The sequence below is a fragment of the Cinclus cinclus genome, chromosome 1 (genome assembly GCF_963662255.1).
Source record: "Cinclus cinclus chromosome 1, bCinCin1.1, whole genome shotgun sequence".
NCBI lineage: Eukaryota > Metazoa > Chordata > Aves > Passeriformes > Cinclidae > Cinclus > Cinclus cinclus.
In genome coordinates, this window is record NC_085046.1 from 34,968,196 (window position 1) to 34,990,857 (window position 22,662).

General features: G+C 37.2%; 1 protein-coding gene across 1 annotated transcript in view; it reads right to left on the reverse strand.

Moving 5' to 3' along the window:
- RFTN1 (raftlin, lipid raft linker 1) overlaps positions 1 to 22,662 on the reverse strand; it is a 79,085-nt gene that overhangs the window by 20,053 nt on the left and 36,370 nt on the right. The window contains exons 4-5 of the mRNA XM_062496163.1: positions 8,990 to 9,413; positions 4,565 to 4,768 (exon numbers count right to left, since the gene is read on the reverse strand). Coding sequence (XP_062352147.1) covers positions 4,565 to 4,768; positions 8,990 to 9,413 — 628 coding nt within the window. The remainder of the gene's footprint in view (positions 1 to 4,564; positions 4,769 to 8,989; positions 9,414 to 22,662) is intronic.

Here is a 22,662-nt window from a genome sequence, read left to right on the forward strand (position 1 = left end):
AGGCTGCCCCCCATCCTGGATTAGTGAAAAGGCCTCTCCCTTCCCAGAGGCAAGACATGTGTCCTCATGGAATTTCAAACAGCTCCTGCTGGCATGTTTTTCCAGCCTGCCCAGGTTCCTCTGGACAGCAGCCCAGTTCTGACATCAGCTGTCTCCTGAGTATGGGATCACACAGAAATCTGACAAAAGCAAGTCTTGTTGCCTACTGTGCATCATTGATAAAATTGTTAAACACAACTGGCTGCAGGACAGATCTCTGTGGTACTCCACTTTTTTTTTTACTCCAGGTAAATTGTGACCTATTAACCACAACTCTGAGTCTAGCCACCATGTAACCAGATTTTTTAGGCTGCATGGTCCTAGCTTGGATACAAAAATATTGTGGGAGGTACTGCCAAACTCTCTTGATGACTTCACCCAAAATGGCATCTACTTTCTCTTCACCTACAAATCGTTATTTTATCAGAGGACAATCAGTTTCAAGTATGTTTTACTCTTGTTAAATCCATGCTAAATGTCCCCAGTCACTGTCCTCTCCTTCATGAATCCACGAGTTCCAAGAGGACCGAATCAGAGATCCAGCCAGAGGCTGACCACTCTATAGGTCCCTGGTTTGTCCTTTTGGCCTTTTTTTAAAGATAAGTGCTTCCTTTGCTTCCTTTGTGAAGCCTAAGGCAAAGGAAGCACCAAGTATCTCAGTCTTATCTAGATGTATCTGATCTCTTTTGCACATCCTGATGTAGGATAAGGTGGACCACAACACAAATCCTACTAACTATATCAGTCCAAGCCTAGATTTCCATTGATTATATTGGCACTTTAGAGTAACAACTCATAGACAGATTCCTCCAGGGCAGATTTTACAGCTACATTTATTCAGCTGGATGTTACCTGCCTACAAAGATCAGCCATCTAAAGCTTTAGATGGCAAGTTGGTCTTTCCAGTTTTCACTGTGTCCTATGTAAAGTATTTCCTGATTCCGATGCAGTTGTATTCTCCTTTGGTAATCTCTTGTTTAACAAGATTAAGCTCCTGGAACATAGCTTAAGTTTAAAAGTTCCTTAGAAATTCCAAATATTCATCCATTTGCAATAGGGTGGTAAGAAATGCCAATAAAACAAGACATTTTGACTTTGCTGTTTGTAATATCATTTCCCAATCTCTACTCTTGAACTTCACTTTCTTAAAGAGAAGGTTACAAAAGAAGAGGTTACAATCAATGTACTTCCTCAGAAAATGTTCCATTACCACTGCATCTTTTATTAAGGTTTCCTACTGTGCACAGAAAGCTATTTTCACTGGGTTGTATAAATATTTAATGTAGCTCAATTGACAAAAATGTATTTTGATGTTCTGGCTTCTGATTTACAGGAGGTATATGGGAAAAGATTACTTACTTTACCATGACAGCTGTCTTAGCAGGCGACAATTTTCCCCCTGTTGTTTTTGAGCTACAAATTCTCCTTATCTAGGAAAACTAACCTTTAGGCTGCTACTGCTCTCAATGAGGAAAACTAGCTCTCTGTGGCTTTATGGGGCACGTGACCTGAATGTCTGTCTTTTCTTTGTATTTGCATTCCTGCCGCCTTCTGAATCTTTTCACCTTCAGTACACACACAGGAAAAAATTCCATATGGATGATAAAAATCCCAGTACTTCAGTGGCTAAGGTGACAATAATTGGTCAAAGACATCACCAGCTCAACTCTTTTGGAGGCAGATGATAATCAATTGGACTCTCTTAAAAAACCTGACGATTTTCTTCTTCCAAGCAACTCACGTTTTGTTTCTTTTGCTTTGTGCTTAAGTACTGTCAATGTTTTCTGGCTTGTTGGCTGGCTTTTTCTAGGTTTGAAAGGGAGAAAATTCACAGACAGAATGGTACAACAAATACAAAAATGCTAGGCACTTAAAGAGCTGCAGATCAAAACAACTGAACAGGCTTGTGATTACTCTGTTAAGGCATCAGAACATAACCTTGAAGAGGTTTGACTCTTCCTGCCTTCTCATAGTGCTGATTGGAGACTTGCTGTTACAGGAAAAAGGAGACCTACTTGTTACTTCCTTTCTATTCAGTATTAATCTGTAGCTTGCTGCTACAAACTCCATTCTCACTAGAAAAGGGCAAGGGTGAGTTCCTATGGTCACTTCAGATCACTAGGCAGGATCAGTTTACACCTGGGACTACAGGCAGAATTATCAATTACATGAGCTGGATGAAAAACACCAGCAAGTAACTGAAGTGCAAATTTAAATAAGTGTTATCTGCCAACATGAGAACATTCAAGCACCAAGCAGGCTGCTGTTTTTAACTTACTAGCAAAATCTGAATACATTTAATATACGGTGTAACTCTGCATGGTTTACACACTGTGATCAGCAATTGTGTTATATTTCTGTTTATAATTATCTGGTACAATAAGCAAAAAGAAACAATTGTTACCAGTGAACTTTAAAACTCCTTTAAAGACTAATTATTAAACTGTTAGCAGAAGGAAGAAACAGATTTATGACTACTGACAATCTGGAAGTCTTCACTTCATTGGGTATTCCAAGGACAAGGGGGAAAAGAAGAAGATAATAACCCTGCTTTTAAGTCTAATAAGCAAAATAATGAATTCATACTTTAAGCCAAAAAGAAAACCAGCCCCCAGAACAAAGAAATGTGATATAGCCAATTAAAGAAAGTATGCTGATGCTACCTTAATTTGGAAGAGGATTAATCAGTGTAAAAGACGGGCTGCCATAGAAGTCTAAAAAAAAGTAAGGAGCTGAGAAGCCCTCAGACCCCTACTTCTTCTCTTGTCCCTATCCTGTGTTGTTTGATGCTGACTGGCATATGAGTGAAAAAGCTATTCCATTTCTCTGTAGCACAGAAAAAAATTAGGATTTAAATGATAAAACATTTAACTGCAGTTAATAGATATTCTTAGTAAATGTTCTTCTAATAGCATAATACACTTTTAGGAACCTTGTTTCAGCTTTTTGATTTCAAAACTTGATCCTTCTGTAACCATAAAATGCTGATAAAAATGTTTATTAATTGTTCTTCAATCACAAATCTAAATTAATCCTGAATCTGTCCACTTTTACATAATTTGTCATCCTGTTTGTACTCAAAATTTATTGCCAGCATTCAAGCCTACTTTATCTATGTCCACAGGCAATTATCCAGCACTCCTCACTCTGGTATCCAAGTACATGAACCTCCCACAGGGTTCTGCTATGTAAATGAACTCTAAAAGTTTAAATAACAGAAAAATGCTGTTTAAAACATTTTAGAGTGAACTGACAAGCAGATTTCATTTTAAAAAAAAAAACCACTGAGTCTGACAACTGAGCCTGATAGAGCCAATTAGCTTTGCCTCTGTGCAATTCATATACATAAAGTAAATGACCATTTGTTTTTAAGCAAGTTAGCTAGCAATTACAAGGCTTTCCAGGAAGCTGTGTGAAAGCATTCCATCAGCTGAACTTCAGACCTTCCCTTTTTTTGCTACTTGTTTGCAAAATGAAAAATTAGGACTGCCCGTTAATTTCCTGATTGACTTTTATCAGAACTGAGTCATATTCCTGTGTTTGATCCTGGGTTCTGGAATTCAGACCAACAGTAAGAAGATGCTCTGAAAGCAGCTGCCCTATAATTTTGAGGCATAAACCAAATAATCTTAGTAGGAATGTGCAATCTCTGGGTTACCACATTCCTTTTGAAAAATGCAAAACAAACCAAAACTGGGCAAAAGATTCAGCCATAAGTACTTTAACCACGAAGTATACCACTCACATAATTTTCCAATAAAGTTAATCCAGCTGCAACTTCAATGTTTTTATGTTGAAGTACTTCCCTTCAATTGTTCTCATGTCTCCTTGGTTATGTCCCTTGGATGTGTGCACCCAAGTCTTTCTCTGCACAACAGGCTTGCCTTCAAAGCCATGATGACCACAAGTGTGGTACAGACTGGCTACAGTACTAAGGTGGACCCAGTGCCACTCTTCCACAACAAGCAAAAAATCTAGGATTTTTAATCTTCTTAAATTAAAACCAACATTTATCCATCCCTCACAGCTAAGATGAAACAAACATAGAAGACAATCTTGTAAAACAGTGTACCATCCATATGGAAAGTGTCTCTGCAAGAACTGGAATTAACTGACTTCTTGTTGGACAGATAAAACTTCAGTCCTTGCACTGACCTGCAATCAAGAGCCAGATGCAGTGTGTGGCCAGACAGCAGTCACCCTTCTATATATGTCATCAGTTTTGCTATCTTATTAGTTTAATTCACTTTACTTGATATTGTTTATTAACTCTGTATATTTCTACAATTAGAAAATCATCTCTAGTATGTTTATAAAATACAACACATTATCTGTTTTCCTTATTCAAATGCAAAAATATTTTCTGTACTTTCATTCCATTTCACTGAAAGAGGCTGATCTAATAAAAATCTGCCCCAAGTCTATATTAAAGCACTTCCCAAATATCTTCTCTTCAAAGATAATGACCTCTATTAGAGGAGAAAGGACAATAATCACAGCATAATGCTTTCTGTAATTTCCATACCATTTACCATTCCAAGGCTGAAGATGGCGTTTACCAATGAGCCTCCTTTCCTGAAGTGATCAGTCATGTGCTCCAGCCAATTTGCTTCTAAGCTGTTGACAGTCTGCCCATTCCTGGAGATCCTCATAGGGATAGTCACTGTATAATACTGGCTGCATTTTTGTGAGGTTTTGGGCTTGTTGAAGAGAGCGAAGATCTCTGCTTCTACCAAAGAGCAAAAAAATGGAATAATGCAACAACCATACCATAAAATTTCACCTAAAACAATGCATAACCCACTGTTTGACCTTGCCTAATTACACTTTGCAACTGCAAAAAATTCTCTGGGATGTGGTTATCTCCTTAATACATCGCTGTAGTCCAGCACAGTAGGACTCCCTCAAGACCCAGTAGAGTAGTTTGTTTGCTTTTACAGTATTTCTTACTCACAACGGATTCACTGTTGATAATAAAACATTTAAAGACAGTAATACCTGAGTACTAATGCAACATTCCTGTATGGGAATCATCAGTTCAAACATGAAATCTTACTGCAAATTTAGAAGGAATTGCATTCTGTAGATATGGTCATTAAAGTATTAAGTAACTCGGTTTTGATAACACAAAAGCATGGAACAGGCCAATGGCAGTCTCATCTCAAGAAAATGCAATGTTATCATTCATGTAGAGACTCTGGTAGCTGCTTTGTTGATTTACTCTGGATCTGAGCCAAGGTGAGACATTAACGTAACAGCAAACTAATTTTAAAAATGGAACTGTGAAGGGTCTTAAAAATTAGAACATCTTCTAGACTCTTTTCCATGTCTCCTCCAGTATATTTTAGGAGCAGTTACTACAGATAAAAAAATCATTGCTGACAGCAAACCTGAGCTTTCACAGCCCTAAACTGGAATCAGCCTTAAAAGCAGATATCCTTCTTGGAAAGGTATAACCATAATTAAAATAAAAAATTTTGGACATTATCATTTTACTTATTAATGGACAAGGAAAACAATGGTAGAATGTGTATTGACTTCCAAATGCCAAAATTTCTCCCCAAATATATTAATATGAAAGGTAAAGACATTACATGAAATTCCTTCACTCAATAAGCTCCTCTTGTTTCCAAGCTATTAGGTTGTAAACTCCAGCAAAAGTAAAGAAAGAGATATCAAGAGAAATGTAAAGATTCTTCTCTAACAAATATCACTGAACAAGAAGCAGTGTGTAAATTGAGAAAGATATCAGAAGGGAGATGCTCAGAAACAGGCTGGCAGCACTTGAAGAGAAGAGCTGGAAGATCATAACCAAATGAAAAGAGACCTAATGATCACTACGTTTTAAACAGAGTAGAAAGGAATAAACATTAGTGTGAATCCTCTGTTTACCACTTGTTTAGAAAGAATGAAATTATGTTAATCCTAGCTCAGAAAAGCACACAGAGAATGCTTCTCTCATCACTTTGATTCTCACCTCCAGAACAGTCCTCTGTTGGTAAAGGAGATCTTTCTGGTGGGTATTAAGACACTGATATGAGAAGCAGGACATGACCCAGCAAAGTGTGTTCACAGCCCTGAAATCCAATCCTATCATGTGCTGCATCCAAAGCAGCATGGCCAGCAGAGCCAGGGAGGGCATTCTATTCTGCCCCTCTGCTGAGACCCCACCTGGAGCGCTGCATCCAGCTCTGGGCTCCCAGTACAGGAAGGACATGTGCAATGGGTCCAGAGGAGGCCAAGAAGGTGACTGAGGAATGAGGCACCTTTTCTGTGAGGAAAGGCTGAGAAAATTTGGGCTGCTCAGCCTGGAAAGCCCTCAGAGCAACCTTCCATTACCTGAAGGGAGCGTAAAAGAGAGCTGAAGAGAGACTTTTTACTGCGCACATAGTAATAGTAGTAATGACGGCTTCAGACTGAAAGAAGGCAGGGTTAGATTAGATATTAGGGAGAAATTCTTCATAAGGGTGGTGAGGCCCCGGAACAGATTGCTTAGGGAAGTTGTGACTGTCCCATTCCTGGACAACCTGATCTAGTGGAAGGTGCTGTCTAACCCAGGTCACTGCTAACAACAGTTTTCACCAGTGATGCCAAATCCTCCAGCATGGCTGAAGACATCCTTCACTTTTGGTTCTAAGCAACACAGCACTTTTGGACATACTACTGGAATATCTGTGCCTTGTTCACCGGTAAGTATTTTTCAGCATGGCATTGAAAAGACTTTTGAAAACGAGGGAAGTGAAAGACCACTACAAAACATTCAGGAATCTAGTGAAGAAGCATAAAAATAACACTTGAATAATATAAAACTTAAGTAAAGAACATATTTATGATCCCACAAATAGTAAGGAATATTATTTTTTTTCTGAAGTTTTATGTAGGGAAGAAACAGTTCAGGAGTGGTAACTTCCTATGGAATATATAAGGAAAAAAAAACCCAACCACTCAATGCTTTCAATCTTCACACTCCCAAGGAAGGATGGAGAACTGGTGCCAAAAACTGAAATACATTTTCCATGGAAGGAAAAGGGAGTGCTCTAATAACAAAAATTCATTCAAGAGTAATAAAGAAATCAGCAGTGTTGTACAGGATTTGGAAAAATTCTACGTTAAGATGAGCTATCACATAAAACTACCTTCTCAGACCTTCAGTCTTAGAAAGTATTTGCATAACTCAGCAATTCAAAAAACGCATAAAAAATCAACCAAAAAGCACTCAAAGAAAGATAACTGAGGAAGCTTAATACATTTTTTTAATAAACTCTCTTTTCTGGCAAATCAGCAGCAATCCTAGGGTGTTACAGACAAAAGTTGGGAAGACTGGAGGAGATCAGCTTCAATTATGCAGAAATATTAACAACATGGTTACTTGTAGCAAAAGAATTTCAAGGTTCAGTAAGGAGAGGAATAGCATCAAAGACATGATTAAACTTGCTAAGGTAACTCTCTCAAGGATAGCATATGAAAAAGAGAAAGAACTGATCTGGTAAGACTTGCAGATAACTATAATTTTTAACTATAAAACTAAGAGAGGTTTTACATGGAAAATTGTAGTGCTGGGACAACCCATCTCTAAGGCTGTAGACCAGAAGAGATTGTTTGAAACAACAGCTGTGCTTTGATCCAATTTGGGTACCCCGTTGCCCAACAAAAACTGAAAAAAGTATGTTGGAAGGTTACTAGAGGGTGATCCAAATTGGATCCAAAAGCTAATTACACCAAACTGCAACGGAAACCAAGACAATAATCCAAGGAGCACAATGCCAAGTCATTCTAGTCCTATATATGAAATTCCCAAAGGGGTGGGATTGTTTGACTGAATCTATGTAAAGTCCTAGAGAACAGGGATAAATTAAAGTCAAGGACAGTACCAGCTTTAGAAAATTCACCTACATTCCCCCTGCATAGATTTGTAGCCTGTAAGGAAATTAAGGAAAGTATTAAGAAAAATGAGTGTAAACATGGTTTTCTTGTATTTAAACAAACATAAAAAGAAATGTATTTTGAGGCTTAAACTGGAAATGTAGCAAGAATATTTTCCTTTTTGGTTTTCTAAATTACTCTGGTCTGCATCCTATTTTGAACTACAGTGCCTGCTACGGAAGTAACCTTTGAGCAATACCTTAAGGACGGTATTTTAGACCTCAGCTAAGACTTGTAGTCTTTGATGGCATAAAGTAAAATTTAAAAAGAGGAAAGCCCACCTGAGGAAAAAATATGTCAAAGAAATAAAATAAATGAAACTAGTATATGGGTAAAAACCTTAAAAAAAAAGGCAACTGGAAGGCAAATTATTATAAGCTCCATTACCAACATTTTATTATGAATTTGCAAACATGAGTCATTAACAAAAATAACTGCTGTTTTCCAGTAATTACAATTCTGACTGGAGCACTGACCCCCACACTGACTGTAGGATACTAGGAGGCTTCAGAGTCTGGATCACATATATATTCATGCTGTTCCTGAGGTGGTTTAATTCCAGCTATCTGTTCACCTGCTACAAAGGGGCTAACTGTGGTAAGTCATTGTGAATTATTCCTTTTATGGCTGCAAAAGCTTGTCAGGCAGATTAACAGGGCTTTTTATTCAAACAGACATAAAGGACACAAAGATCAAGAGCTCTCAGGGTATGGCAACAAATACAGAAATGAACCAATTCAACTGAACAGTAGACAAAAATAAGTCTTCACACTCAGGCATACATATGGGCCATAACAAAGCCGCACCTGCTTATATCATCTCTTCCTTTGCCATCTGACTCCTGCTCAGTTGTTGTGAACTGTGTAACCATGCTGAAATCAGGTTAAGTGGTTCATTTGGGGCATCTTTTCTTCACTATCTCAGTGGCAATGTCCCCCCTGCATCCCCACCCCCCAAAGGAGCTGGGAATGTAACTGAGGTGATTTTAGCTTGGCTTTTATGTAGAAGAGGTCACTCCAGTACTTACTGCCAGTAAGTGGTTTTAAACATCGCGCTGGCATTTCATTCTCTGCAAGCCCATTCGTCTTGTCTGCTGCTTCTCTCACACTCGGGTTCTCACGTTGAGACTGTTCTTCATTTCCCCTCACAGACTTGGAATTCAGCTCTTCAGCAGCCTGTCCTTCACCTCTACAGCCCTCTCTGGACGTGGCACATTGGTCAGCACTCTGCTCACTCTGTGTTGGAGTGCTGCATCCATCAGTGCTGTCTATATTCTCGCCATCCGGTGAAGCATGATCCTCGGGGTAATTTGAAACATTTTTATTATCTCTTGATTGTACAGAGTTGTTACTGGCAGGTGTCAGGGAGGTGCTGACACGGCAGTTCTTTCGGGAATGGTACTGAGGTATAATTCCAACAAATTTCAAGCCTTGACTTGCAGCATCTTGAATCTACAAGTTGAAGAAAATTAGATTTTTAACTGTCAAGCTGTCTTAGCTAAACAGAAACACAGAAAATAACACCCTTCAAGGCAGTGAGCATGTCATTTTGCTACTTTTGTCCACTATCACTGGAAATTGTCGTGTTGCATTTATATAAAAAGGCACATTCTAAAGGAACAGGAAAAAAAGTTGTCTGAACTGTCTGATATAATGTAAAAATGGGAGGGGAAGGAAAACAGAGAAAATGCCTACATATTTCTTCACAAAAATAAAGCTTATTTATAATACTAGAAGTGGTATTTCTTACCAAAAATATATTTTTGTATTGATCTTAAGAAATCAGAGACTTATTATTGTATCTTCTGCTGTATTAGGTGTGTGATTATGATATTTATGCAAGGAAATCTTATTAATTCTATAACCACAGTTGTTGTTTGTCCTATTTTGGATTGAGACACAAATGGCAAACTTTCACATAATGACCACATGAAAGCAAAGCTATTTTAATGTATCACTTTGGGGAAGATACAGAACTCAGAAAAAGGCAATGTGACATGAGCTAAGAAGAAGAAAAAGGAAACTAGAACACTCTATACTTAATATTTTACACTCAGGTAAAGGAGGAAAATGAAGGAATCAGATCACAAAAGATCTTAAGAAAAAAACATTGGGGTAGTAGTAATAACCATTAGATAAAGCCAGCATTGGCTAACAAAGGTTTGAGATGAAGCAGAAAGAGAAATCTCTTTCAGGCAGACTCGGCACTATGGAGTCATCAGCCTCACACTCCACAAACCCAGAAAAAGTGTGAGTGCGAGATAGACTTCTGTGAAAACATATGAGTGTCTACTGCTTCATTTATCAAAATCATTCACCAAAATGAAAAGGCTTCCATTTAATGTATACTCTTCACATAATGTAAAGTCTAAATACACATAACTCTTTCAAAAATAAATGCCTTGAGAATAGAGAAGTAATATTGCTCTGTCTACATAACAAAAAATTCCAAAGAGTTAAAAGTGTCTAAATTCTTTGCTTACGCTCACATTAGAATGAACTTAGGAAAAACAGTTCAGCCAGACTTTTTTCAGAAGCAAATAAAAAGGAAGAATTTTGTATCTTTTTCAAATTTAAGAGGAAGCTCATTTCTGCATCTTCTCTACCCTTTTTTTTTTCTAGTGAATCATTTACTTCCTGGTAACATATTACTGCTCCAAACACAAAAACCTACAGATGATGACTGATAAACAAGAACTTCCTCTTTCAAACCTCTATTATATTTTCCATGTTAAGTTAACTCTTAATTTCATGATCACAGGAATTTAAACAGTGGTCTCCAGGAAACAAGGCAATGGCCTTCACAGGTGTTTAGCCTGGGAAACGTGGGATGCTGACTTAAGTAAAGCTCATTGCTAAACAGGACAATAAAAACACCATTAGCAGTATCCTGGCCAAAAAGGTATCTGTCTACAAAGAAAGTCAGCTTTTACTTTGCTCAGGAAGGTTTAAGTATCAGGGACAAATGCATTTATAATGTGCTCAGTGGTCTGGACTCCCCCTCGTTAACTCAATTAATACTTTTTTATATAGCTAGTGATAGAGTTTCATCTCTTATCACTCATGTATAGACACAACACTACATTTGTTTAGTAGGCTGCAGGGCAGCTAATTATAGAAATCTAACTAGTATGCAACTGTTAGAGAATTTGAGGACAGTATATATATGGTAACATTACTGGTCCTGATCAATAAAGACTGCTTGTCAATCTACATCAGACTCCCACACTGTGATATGGAGGAGAGAGAAGAGCTTTCACAGATGCAGCAATGTAGCAGTGGTTTACACTCTCAGCTTACTCAAAAAAACCTGTGTTTGTTCTAAGGAGTACCTGAAGCTGAGGTGATTCTTTTGAAGCTCTTCTTCTCAGAACAGAAACATGAGGAACTGAAAACCAAATTACAGTCTTACCTGTATTGGTCGAACAGTTTAGCAGGAAGGTTGGAAAAAAGGGTTTGTATCTTCAAGGCCCTTTCCCAACAAAGTTAATACTGCACACTACAGAACACAAAATCTTATCTAAATGTGTATTTCAAATTTTCCCAATGACATATGGCAAAACCAAGCATCTCCTTATTCTCAATAAAGTAAATGTAGCAGGAAATGCTACATCAAAAGTGTGATGCAAACTTGAGAACAGGAAAGTGATGTATCAGCAGACACAGTCTCTCCATTCAACTTCTCACAAAACCATGAAGACAGCTTTCATCAGAAAGTATAAAGACTGAACATATTCAAACTACAAGGGCAATTTGTTTTTCAGGATCCTGCTGAGAGCTTAAATATTATGAAATTTTAGTTGCCTTCACATCCAGACTGGATCATGCCATCCAGTAGAATCACATTTTCTGTTTCCTGTATTTCAAAAATTGAATATACAAAAAAAAACAAAATACAACAAAAAAACAACAGCAACAACTGCAAAAAAACTAACACAACTGACCAAAAAAGACAAACCAGAAAACAAAAAAAACAAAACACAAACAAACAAACAAAAAAGCCACACCTTAGTAACTGGAGATACACACAAGTACTGTTTCAGCAAGCCACCTGCAGGTTTTGGACCTTCTTGAGGCTTCCTGCACTGGTACACACAGACAGTTATGTCTGTCACAGCCTTCTAGGAAAATATCTCAGCAGATGCAGTGCTGGGAATCAGCGAGAAGGCAAAGTATGGGAGAAAGAAGGGGTAAAGCTGAAGTGAATGGGAAGAACATGATGCTACTTGGACAAGGGTCACCCAAGACATATTCCAGCTCAGATAAATAACACAATTGCTTGTCTTTATGTACCAGTGCAGACCACTAACAAAGAGCACTAACAAATGTCTGTGTCACACTGCGTTGTATGACTAAATGAATGAAAAAGCATAAAAACAACAACTACATCTCTGCCACTTTTCACATCAGATAAAAATTGAGATTTAAAATGCCCTTATGCTACATGATCAATACCTACTTCAACTGTTTTATGACAATTTTTATACCTCAAATATACTATATACTTGCCCTTTACATCTTGAGAAATTTTGAAAAGGGAAATTCCAGCAAAATTTAAAAAAAAAATTCTTTGCTTCTCTCCCCAGATGGGAACAGAAATATTTGCATTGCCTCATAAAGTGCTGCTTGGATGATATTAACCACAAATACAAGACCAGATCTCCGTCACAAAAGACGTTATTGTTCAACCACAGAAGCAGAACTTAACTCATTTATTTCAATCTGGATAAACCCTCATGTGGGTACATCCAAATTCATTTGCAACTGGCTTGCAACAAATTGGATTTATGGCAGTTTAAAAATAGAATCAGCTTAAAGAAGGGGTGAAATTTCATGTGTACAGAGGGCCAAGGCAGTTAAAGAATTTAATGTCATCCCTATAATTTGCTTGATTAGAAACCTGGCATTTTCCCCGAGGGGAAAAAAAATGACAGATTTAGCCTTCACTGTCTGCAAAATAAATATCAAATCTCCCACGAACTTTAAGAGGAATAGGAACAAGCACCGTGTCCAACCCTGATGTCACTACCTTAATTGAATTTTAGCTGGGGCACTTGTGTTAACATTCTTAACATTTGGGAAGTGTTATTGTTTATTTCAGAACTGCCTGTCCGCTATTTTTATACTACATTTGGAAGAAAAGGATCCATCAGCAGCACAAAGCAGTGTCACTAAACATTACATTGATGTAGCAAATTTATGTCCCATCTTTTTAAATACTTCTGGCTCTCTTGAAGGCTCCCTACCCTAATTACAAAATGGCTGACAGTCTAAATTAAACATCTGTATAACCATGCCTGGCAACAGCATGGCTGAATGATGAAACTCTCTTTTCTGGAAAGTGCTTGTTTTACTCTGTAGCTCTTACAGTCACTTGAGAACCCAGGTTCAAAACCTCATTTTGAACAGTCACATACAGATTCTCTTGGCAAGTCCATTGTACAGCCCACATAATGTTTATGATTCTGTTTCTTGTTCCGTTGTCAGCTCCATAATAATCTCCTATTGACAGCAAGCATGATAGTACTTTTATAAATATGGAAACTCAAGGATATAGATCCCATGCTGAACAAACTCATACACTTTTGTCAGCTCCAGCAATTGCTTGCAAGGAGATCCTGATCACATCCCTATGGGAAGGCACACAGAATATCAAACACTTCTAGCAAACTTAGGGCAGCATTCCACCAAAATCAATAAAAATGCAAAACAACAGACAGCAATTCAATAATGAGGATCTGTCCCAGATAAGACTGTCATACAAATTAGTAAGCATTAGAAATTTCTCTTCATTCTTTAATGTCAGGAGCTGGACATTTTTGAGATGTGTCCAGAGAAGAAGCAATTTTACTAATGTCATCAAGGCACTTGAGTTTACAGGAGTCCTAAATGGTCTCAAGGCTTACACTTTCTCATGACCTGGAGAAAAACACCTTCAAAACTTAGGAACTAGGACTGTACATTCCACTAGTAGGTTTGCTAGATGGTTCATTATATAACAAGGTATTGAAAGAATTTAATAGAAAACCAGACACAATTTATGAAGAGCACACTTATCAAAAATGCTCTTAGAGAAAGGACATTTTCCAGGAGCAAGAAACTGATTTTCTGATGATCAGAGGTATTTATTTAGCTCTTCTGTGAACTTTGAAAAAGACTGATACTTAATCTTACTGATGGCCAAACATATGGCCTTGGAAACAATAGCTGGTTAATTTTGCTCAGAGCTGTCTATTTAAACGAAGTATGAACAGTCTTAGTAGTAAAAGAAATGCTTGTCTGTTTATTTAGTTGTTGTTCTTAAAAGAGCTGTGTTAAAGGCATTAGGTGCTGTAATGTGCACCAGAAACCAGATCAGTGCATTTCTCTACCTTCTTCATAGGATTCAAGCAAATCTCCTTTGAAAACAGACAGCACCAGGGATCTTCAGGCAAAAAACATGACCTTGTGGTTTGAGGAGAATGCCATGTACTGCATGCCAGGAGCTGGAACTGGAAAAGTATGCTCAAGACTACAGTCTTCCAACTCTGTCCTCCTTCATTAATATTTAGTAGAACATGTTTCACCATAAATACTGCACATCCCCCTCCTAGTTTACTCATTTAGGGAAACAGATGTTTAAAATTAAGACAGGCTTTTAGTCTGCCTCTGGTATTTTCCATAGGTCTCACAGGCTCCTTCCTTAGAAGACAGGAACAGTTATCATGAGTTTACTGTTTACTTTAAAACCAACTAAGCTTAGCTGATGTTCTAAAGGAGGATTTAGTTCTTTCCATATGACTCAAAACTTTTGAAACTTGGTATTTTTGCATCTGTAATAGCACATTACAAGAAAAAAAGATAATTTTGCTAATCAAGTAGCAAAGCATCGACTACTCATCATTTTTCTATCCTATTACTCTGGACTGTTTCACTGCTTTCAGACTTCCATGCAACCCTTCTGACTAGAATGCTCCTTTGTTTAAGCCTGTACTTCCCATGCATTTTTAACCTTTTCCAGTTTACATTCAACAGCTTCTGAATTTGAGATAGATAGTTCACATTCATATACACAGAAACAAAAGTGAAATCTCTAAAACTTTATAAGTGAAATATTTTGAAAACTTTAGAAAGTGAAATCCCAGTCTGCATTCAAGTTTTCAAATTATCAAGTATTTTCACTGTCAATTACATCAAAATAGGCCATGAGGGATAAAACACTGGAGGGATGCCTTGGAAAATGCTGCCATAACCCCACTGATTTGCCATTTTAATATCTCACTGCAGTTGCGGCAGAGGCACAAGAACTAGAACAAGCTAGAGAACAAGGCACTGAACAGGGAAAGAAAGCAAGCTGTGCAGCTGAAGGCTATGAACAGCACAGGGAGAAAAGCACTGAAGCGAGGAGCTACTGAAGCTTACTGCTGTGCCGAGAAACAGAAGGTGGGATCTTAAGGCAGTGCAGCAGGAGATACTAAATTACAGTAAGCTATACATCTCCTGCTACTGGAGCCAAGGAAGGGGTGAGATTAACAACTTGAAACTCCTCTCCAGCTCTCATCATGTCCACTCCTGAGAACAATATAACCACGCTAAACATGCAGTGCAGCGTGATGCAAGTACACTTGCTCCTTTCAGCATATTTCATTAGATGACAGGTCATGAAACCAGACATCCTTTGTGGTCCTGGGTGCGTTGATTCTTCTCAAATAATCTCGTTTTAGCACCTGTTACTTCACTGAAGGCAAAGAGTGAACATTGCTGGCAACACACTACAAAGATGCAGTGAGTGTGGTATTTGTCCAAAAGCCACATAATATTTCTGCATACTCCCACCCTTCCCCTAACTCTGAAAAAAGTCTTGAAATTATTCACATAATTTAGGATTTATTCCCTACAATCTGTTTTAGACTTAGGAACAACTGCTAGAGAGCAGCTAGCTGTGCTCATTCAACCTAAATATTTAATATTCACTTTAAAAATAAGTCTGTAGAAATTCTGTCCCAAGCTCTCGCTCTAGAGAACTGGCATTTTCAAAATACAGACCATGTTCTGTGCAGGAATCTTTCGTGAGTAATTCCTACACTAACTGGTGAACATAAGCAAGGGGAAAATAAAGATTTATAGAGGAGTGTAGTTGATTGTTGTTATGTAAAAAAACATTTTAGTAACTAGTGATAATGTTATTCAATGAGAGTGATTTTAGTCCATCTCTGTTCTAGGCAATGAAAACAAACAAATAAAAAGGTTCAGGACAACAGGGGTACTTTAAAAAGTAGGAATTCAGTCTGAAACTTACAGACTTTACATTTAATTTGCGGGGAATACTGCTTTTAATTTTGTATCAACTGAAGAGCGTTTCTTTAGAATCACATTGTTTCATCAAGCCATCTGTTACTCATGGCCAAAATTACAATTTGAGCAATTTGCTGGTAATTTATTTTAGCATGGTATAAAACATTATCATATTTACTGTTATTTAAAAAGTTATTTTTTCCCACCAGACAGAAGTAGGATCATTAAAAATATCAACTACATACTTTACAATACCTATTTTTATCTTGGGCAAGGGGGTGACTCTGAGAGCTGGTGGGGGCAAAGGATTATAAAAGCATTACCAGGCTCCTGGGAGAGTCCTGAAAATAGTTTTGCAATGTCCATGGAAGATATATATCAACACCACTCTTACAGGGCTTAGTCAAAAGAACACAAGTTGAAAGAAGCTTAACCAGGAACAGATGTTTCCCTTCACACCAGGCTGTTTAAAATAGAGTATATGCTATTTTTTACTATCTCTTGTTATACATACACTTAGAAAATGTTAACAAAATGCACTTTAATAAATATTATCACAGCAGATTGCAAACAGCCAAACTATTGATGTTGAGTTTTAAGTTCTGCTTCATGATCATATCTACTGCTAACATCCAAATACTTAAAAAAATAAAATAGGGGCTCTGTTTGCACTGAAAACATGCAGAAAACAAAGCTGTCAGCTAAGTGCTCAGCAATGGTTTTCATTACAATGCACTAAAGAAATAATGTTGTATTGTTCTCTTGCAAATACCCTGGAGAGTGAAGGTTTTGTGGTGGGATTTTTTGGGTTTGTTTTAAGGGTGGAAATGATTTTAGAAGAGATTGAGATCACATTTAGGTAAATAATCCTAGGTAATAAACAAGACTCTAGAAGGGTCTTTTTTAGCCACAGGGATAAATCTGAGCTGCTTATTTATTTGAAGAGCAAACCTCTGAGCAGTATTAAAGACTCAATTTTTTCTCCTTTTCTCTTTTACTGCCACCTGCTCTGACTGTACACCCTGCAGAAAACTTCTGAACAGACCAGCTAAAACATATGTGAAATAAAGAATAATGCTTAGGATTACAATAACCATCTAAGGACCCCTGGTACCAACAAAGCAAACACAGACTTCACAGACAAGATCCCTGTAAGACTGCAGCATCCAAGTCAAGTCCACCAACACACCAGTGCTCCTAAGAACACATAAGCTGCAACTCTTATCTCTTTGTTCCTTCTAAAACATAAATCTCAATGTAAACATTAAGAGATGCAGAATAAGTAATGAAAGAGACAAGAATACCACAAATGCTGGAAGAGCTATATGAGCCTCAGCAATTTTCTTCTTACTCTTCTTGCTTATAAGTAGAACAATTACAATATCAGTACCTTTCACATTCATTATTTTCTAGAAAATTGCAGACTTTTGTCTTCTCATTTCCTTGTCATGCTGTTAACAAAAAAAAAATAATATAAATACATATGATTATGGAGGCATTGATATGTTTCTCATCTTCCACATCCTCCTGTCATTTCCTAATTAGATGCTGAAGAGAGTTTAAAAACTCAGAAGTTGAGAGTTCAAAATCATTTCATATTGCTTTCATAAATTATATAGGTATGTGAAGCCCCTTGTTTTGATCACACAAAACAAATGTTCATTCTGATGTGAGTAAATATGAAGAAAGAAGTGAATCACTCCCTTAACTAGAAACATCTATGGAAAAGATTTTAAAAGTTATTGAAAGTTTCTGTAGGTATTTAGCTGTTATTTTAGAGGACAAACAGAAGTCCTCCTAAACACTTCAAGCCTGCTTCTATCTTGCAACTTAGAAGAAGCTGGAGAATTTAACTGTCTTTTTAGAGCAACACTAACACAAAAATTCCTCACCAAGGAATTAGAACTTAGAACCATAACTCAGATGACTCTCCAAAAAACAATGCATATGGACTAAGATAGTAGAAATTCTGAAAACTCTGAAACAGACCAATGAAAGGGGGAAAAAAATCAAGACAGCAGGAAAAGAAGGATCTCGGTATTTTAATTAAATGACCAAAGTAGAGAAACATGCAGTGAGAGTGACCTGTAGTTTTTCAGGGGGTGTAGCAGTTCCTTATCCAACCACCAAGCCAGTCTCCTGCCTGAGGCTCCCTTCAATGGAGAGAGGGCAGATAATGGGCAGGGGAATCAAACTGCTCCAAGAAATGTCTTGTCCCTCAGGAGCACACTGAATTTAACTACAGTTTAGCAATGCTTATTAATTTCCACTGCATAAACTAACACTTGAAACATACTAATACCCAATGCCAGTTTTATTCCTCGTAACATTTCCTCTTCCATAAAACTGTCAAGCGGGCTCAAATACAGTAGATCCTTTCAGCAATGCAGGATGAGAGTTCTTCACTCGTCTTAGTACTGTACAGCCTTTCTTTCAAAATAGTGCAATTCTCTGCTCAGCTTGCCTTTGTACCAGAGAGAACTGGGGGTCACTACTTCAGAGACCAACTCTAAATCAAGTACACAGGTGGCAGCATCCTTGCAATGTATTCTGTTGGCAGAGTCCTCCTCACAGTCCCACTCACATCTGAGAGGTACCATTGCTTCCATGGACTAGCAATGTCATTACTAGGCAATAAAATAAATGTCAAGAAACTTACTGGCAAAGTCACTGCATCTGCAGGAGTCAAGATTATTTGTAGGGTGCTTTGGACTACAGAAATTGTTCTGAGGTTAAGGGAGTGACATGTTACTGGCAGCTTTGGAACCAGTGGTAATGACTTGTACTCACTGAACTTGACCAAGACACAAGAAAGGGAACAGTAATGATTAGATGTGACACACACAGCCTCGTCCAGCAGATTTCATGGCACAGTAGGCATTACAAAGGTGTTTCACAATGGCAGTCCTGCTACAAGTGGAACCAGTCCACTTCTGAAAATGCAGAACCAATTACTCATCTGTACTGCCTTAGGTCTGCTGGAAGAAATTAGACTGAATTTCTGAAGCATGTAAGGACAGACCAGCAGGGAAAGATCCATGTCTAGCCAAAACCACAAAGGAAGACGCCTGCATTTGGACTTCAGTTAAGCTGCACCATTTTTAAACCATGCTCTTCTGTGCTTATGCTTCCTACTTCGACAGGGACAAGAAATGTGAATGGTGCTATGGTGTCACACTTTAAAAAAATACACCATACAAGAATTCTCTCTGATGGTGCATTATTAAGGAGATAGCCAAGGATCTAAAGATGTGCTTCCTAAATTTTAAGAAGTCAAAACTGGAGAGACATGGTACAGAAAGAATCCTCCATTTCCTAACCTGTCAACATGGCAAAGATGTGAACATAGGAGTACAACCTTCTGCCTTTTACAGTTCTAGACATGTACCTCAGATTGATACAGAAAACACAGGTCATGAGAAATATATCTGGCATTCATATATGACTTTGTGTCCAAAGAAATCTTTACTCGGGATGTCAGCCTAGCTCCTCCTTCCCTTACTTGTCTCCATAGACTCCAGAGAACACTCTCAAATGAAAAATGATAACAGGATACACAGGAACAAAAAAGCAACTAAGGAAGTAATTAAAGACTACCCTATTTGACATGAGACACAAGTCTAAATATTACAAAATATGGTATCTTAGAAGTAACATCTCTACTTTCAACAATTTCATAATGATCTGAGCCCCAGTGATCAAAAGTTCACAAGTTAGCATTGCTTATTAAAAAGCAGATGAGCTAATCTTTAATCTCTGTTTAGCCTGAGAGCTAAAGACAGGAGTGTTAACACCAACACAGCAGTACAAGATATGCACAACATTTTAGTTACTTCTTTCATTGCCCACAAATTATGTATCAAAGACACCATGGGAATGTTTGAGCTCTTTAGGACAGGTTAAGTTGCTCTAGGTACACATGGATATCAATGAACAAGCACAGTATGGTATGCTGACATGATTTTAAAGTACACGAGGAACGTATTTTATGCTTCCTCATGTCCCCAATATTAAAATGTTCTCTGTCTTGCCATAGCCAGAAACCATGGCAGAAAAGCAGTGGAGAGAGTAGAGAACTGGAACAAAGTCCAGCAGCACAGAAAGATCTCAGCAACAGAATGAGGGTTGACCAGAGAGCCTTCTTTGACATTTCCTAAATGTTTTACAGTCAGCATTGTACTGAGGCACTATGTTTCTGCGAGCAAGAAGCATTTTCCAGGCAAAATAACCTCCTTGTTACACATTTATATAGAGTTACAGAAGAAAAAAGCACATATTACCTATGCTGTATGCCATTGCAAAATTGTATTGTGTTTGCAGAAGGAACCAGTTAATATTCGATATTATGTACAATTTCAATGTAACAAAAAGTCAATCCAGAAAAGTTATTAAAATTGCATCCTTGCTCAAAATCAAGGTAAGTCAAACTTGCTCAGCAGCACACAATAGAATTAATAAAATTAATTTTCTCAGTGTACAGGAATTTTTTTTAGTAAGCTCAGGGAGAAATTCCTGCTATTCTATTTTGAAAATATAGCTATTCTATTTGGTTTGGGGTTTTTCAAATACAGTAATTTGCAATATAGTAAGATGGTACACCTGTGAAAAAAGGCTCTGTTATGAAAAGCTTATGAAAAGATAAAGGACTTCCCTATTCAATTAAAACATTCTATTAACTTCAATTGTATTCTACAGTTTGAGAAGAATTATAAGGCTGCTCATTTCTTAAAGAAAGGAATTGCCTTTTCTAACAACTCTTTGTTACTACTTTGTTTGAAGAACATCCTTTATTTCCTCTTTTTTTTGTAAACATCTGGCTTATATGCCCTTAAAAGCAATGGATATTTTTGTTGCTCAGACAAATTAGTTAATATGACAATTAATTCCTACTCCCAAACAAGTCTTGTTTCCTGAATTAGATTTACATAAAAGTGTTGAGACTTTCACAATGTGTATAATCAGATACAGTGACACAGCATGCACTTGACAGCAACAGCTTCAAAGAACTTCAAATTTCTCTACATCAAAGAACATCTGAGGATGAGTGACATACTCAACCTACAGAGAAACAGTAAATATACATTCTAGCTATTAAAATTTAAATTATTATATTTCAAAAAGGGATCTTCATAACTCCATAATCAAATGGCTTCTATCAACAGAAACATTTCCATGTCTAGAAAAGCATTCTAAAGAGTCTCAGAATTGGATATTTATGGAAATAAGATGACTCCTGGATTGTCATTTTGTTTTCATGTTATCCAAACTCCTTCTGAAGTTACAAATGCAAAGAAATTTTCTGTTTCAATGATGCACAATTTTGCTACCAGTTGTGGCAGTTATGCCTATATTTCCACTCTGACTCAAAGAACTGAAGAACAAAATCAAACATGTTGAAACAATATCTACACCAGTTTTTCTTAAGTGCATAAGAATATATTGAAATAATCCAATATAACATCTGAATAGTAGTGTAATAACACAGTTAGACCTGAAACAAAATTTGGACTCAAAGAAAAAAAAAAATTTGGGCTACGTGTTCAGAAAACTTCAGTTTGTTCTGACACTAAAATCTGTATATCTTAAAGTATCAGACAGTTACAGCTGCATTACTTTTAATCCAATTCATACATTTCACAGTAAAACTGAAAGGCTGAAGATGAGTAGTCTGTCAAGCTGAGTGCTCATCAAGCTCATAAAGCCTGTGCTGTAGTTTATTCTAAAAATTTTCTGAACTATTATCACTGCAAATGGGCCAAAGCTAGGGTGTGTGCCTACTCACACCCTGTGGCTAAATGAATACACTACGCAGTGCTAGTTTATATAACATGCAACTGGACACAACAGATGCTGCAGAATTTGAAACAAGCACAATCTGAATCTGTTTTCACTAAAATGGACATAACCTCCTAATTTCCGGTCTGGCAGAATATTACAGTGTAAAAAGTAATTTTAAAAAGAAGGCAATAGATAAAGAATTGCAGTGTTCTCTTCAACTTCCCCACTACATATTTAATACTTAATTTAAAGCAACACTCCTCTGGTTCACTGAAATAAAACGATTTAGGTTATCAGTACCAACTCTATCAAGCACCATGTGATATTGAAACAAAACTTAAATAATCTGGGGGTTTCCCTGGAGGTAAAAGGTCTTTTAGGTAAAGGACTATCCAATAGGGTATTTGGACACTAAAATGGAAACTATATATATATTGTTTCAACATAAAACGTTGTACATTATAGGACCATCTTCTACACTGATATCATCTGTGGAAGGTCAGTCTCTTGTAACACTACAAAAATTTTATTATAGTAATAATAATAATAATCATCATCATCATCATATCAGACTTGTTTCTCTCAAGATGTATAACTGCTGTTCAGATACTTAAAACTGTAAAACACCAAACTCTAATGCAGTATTTAA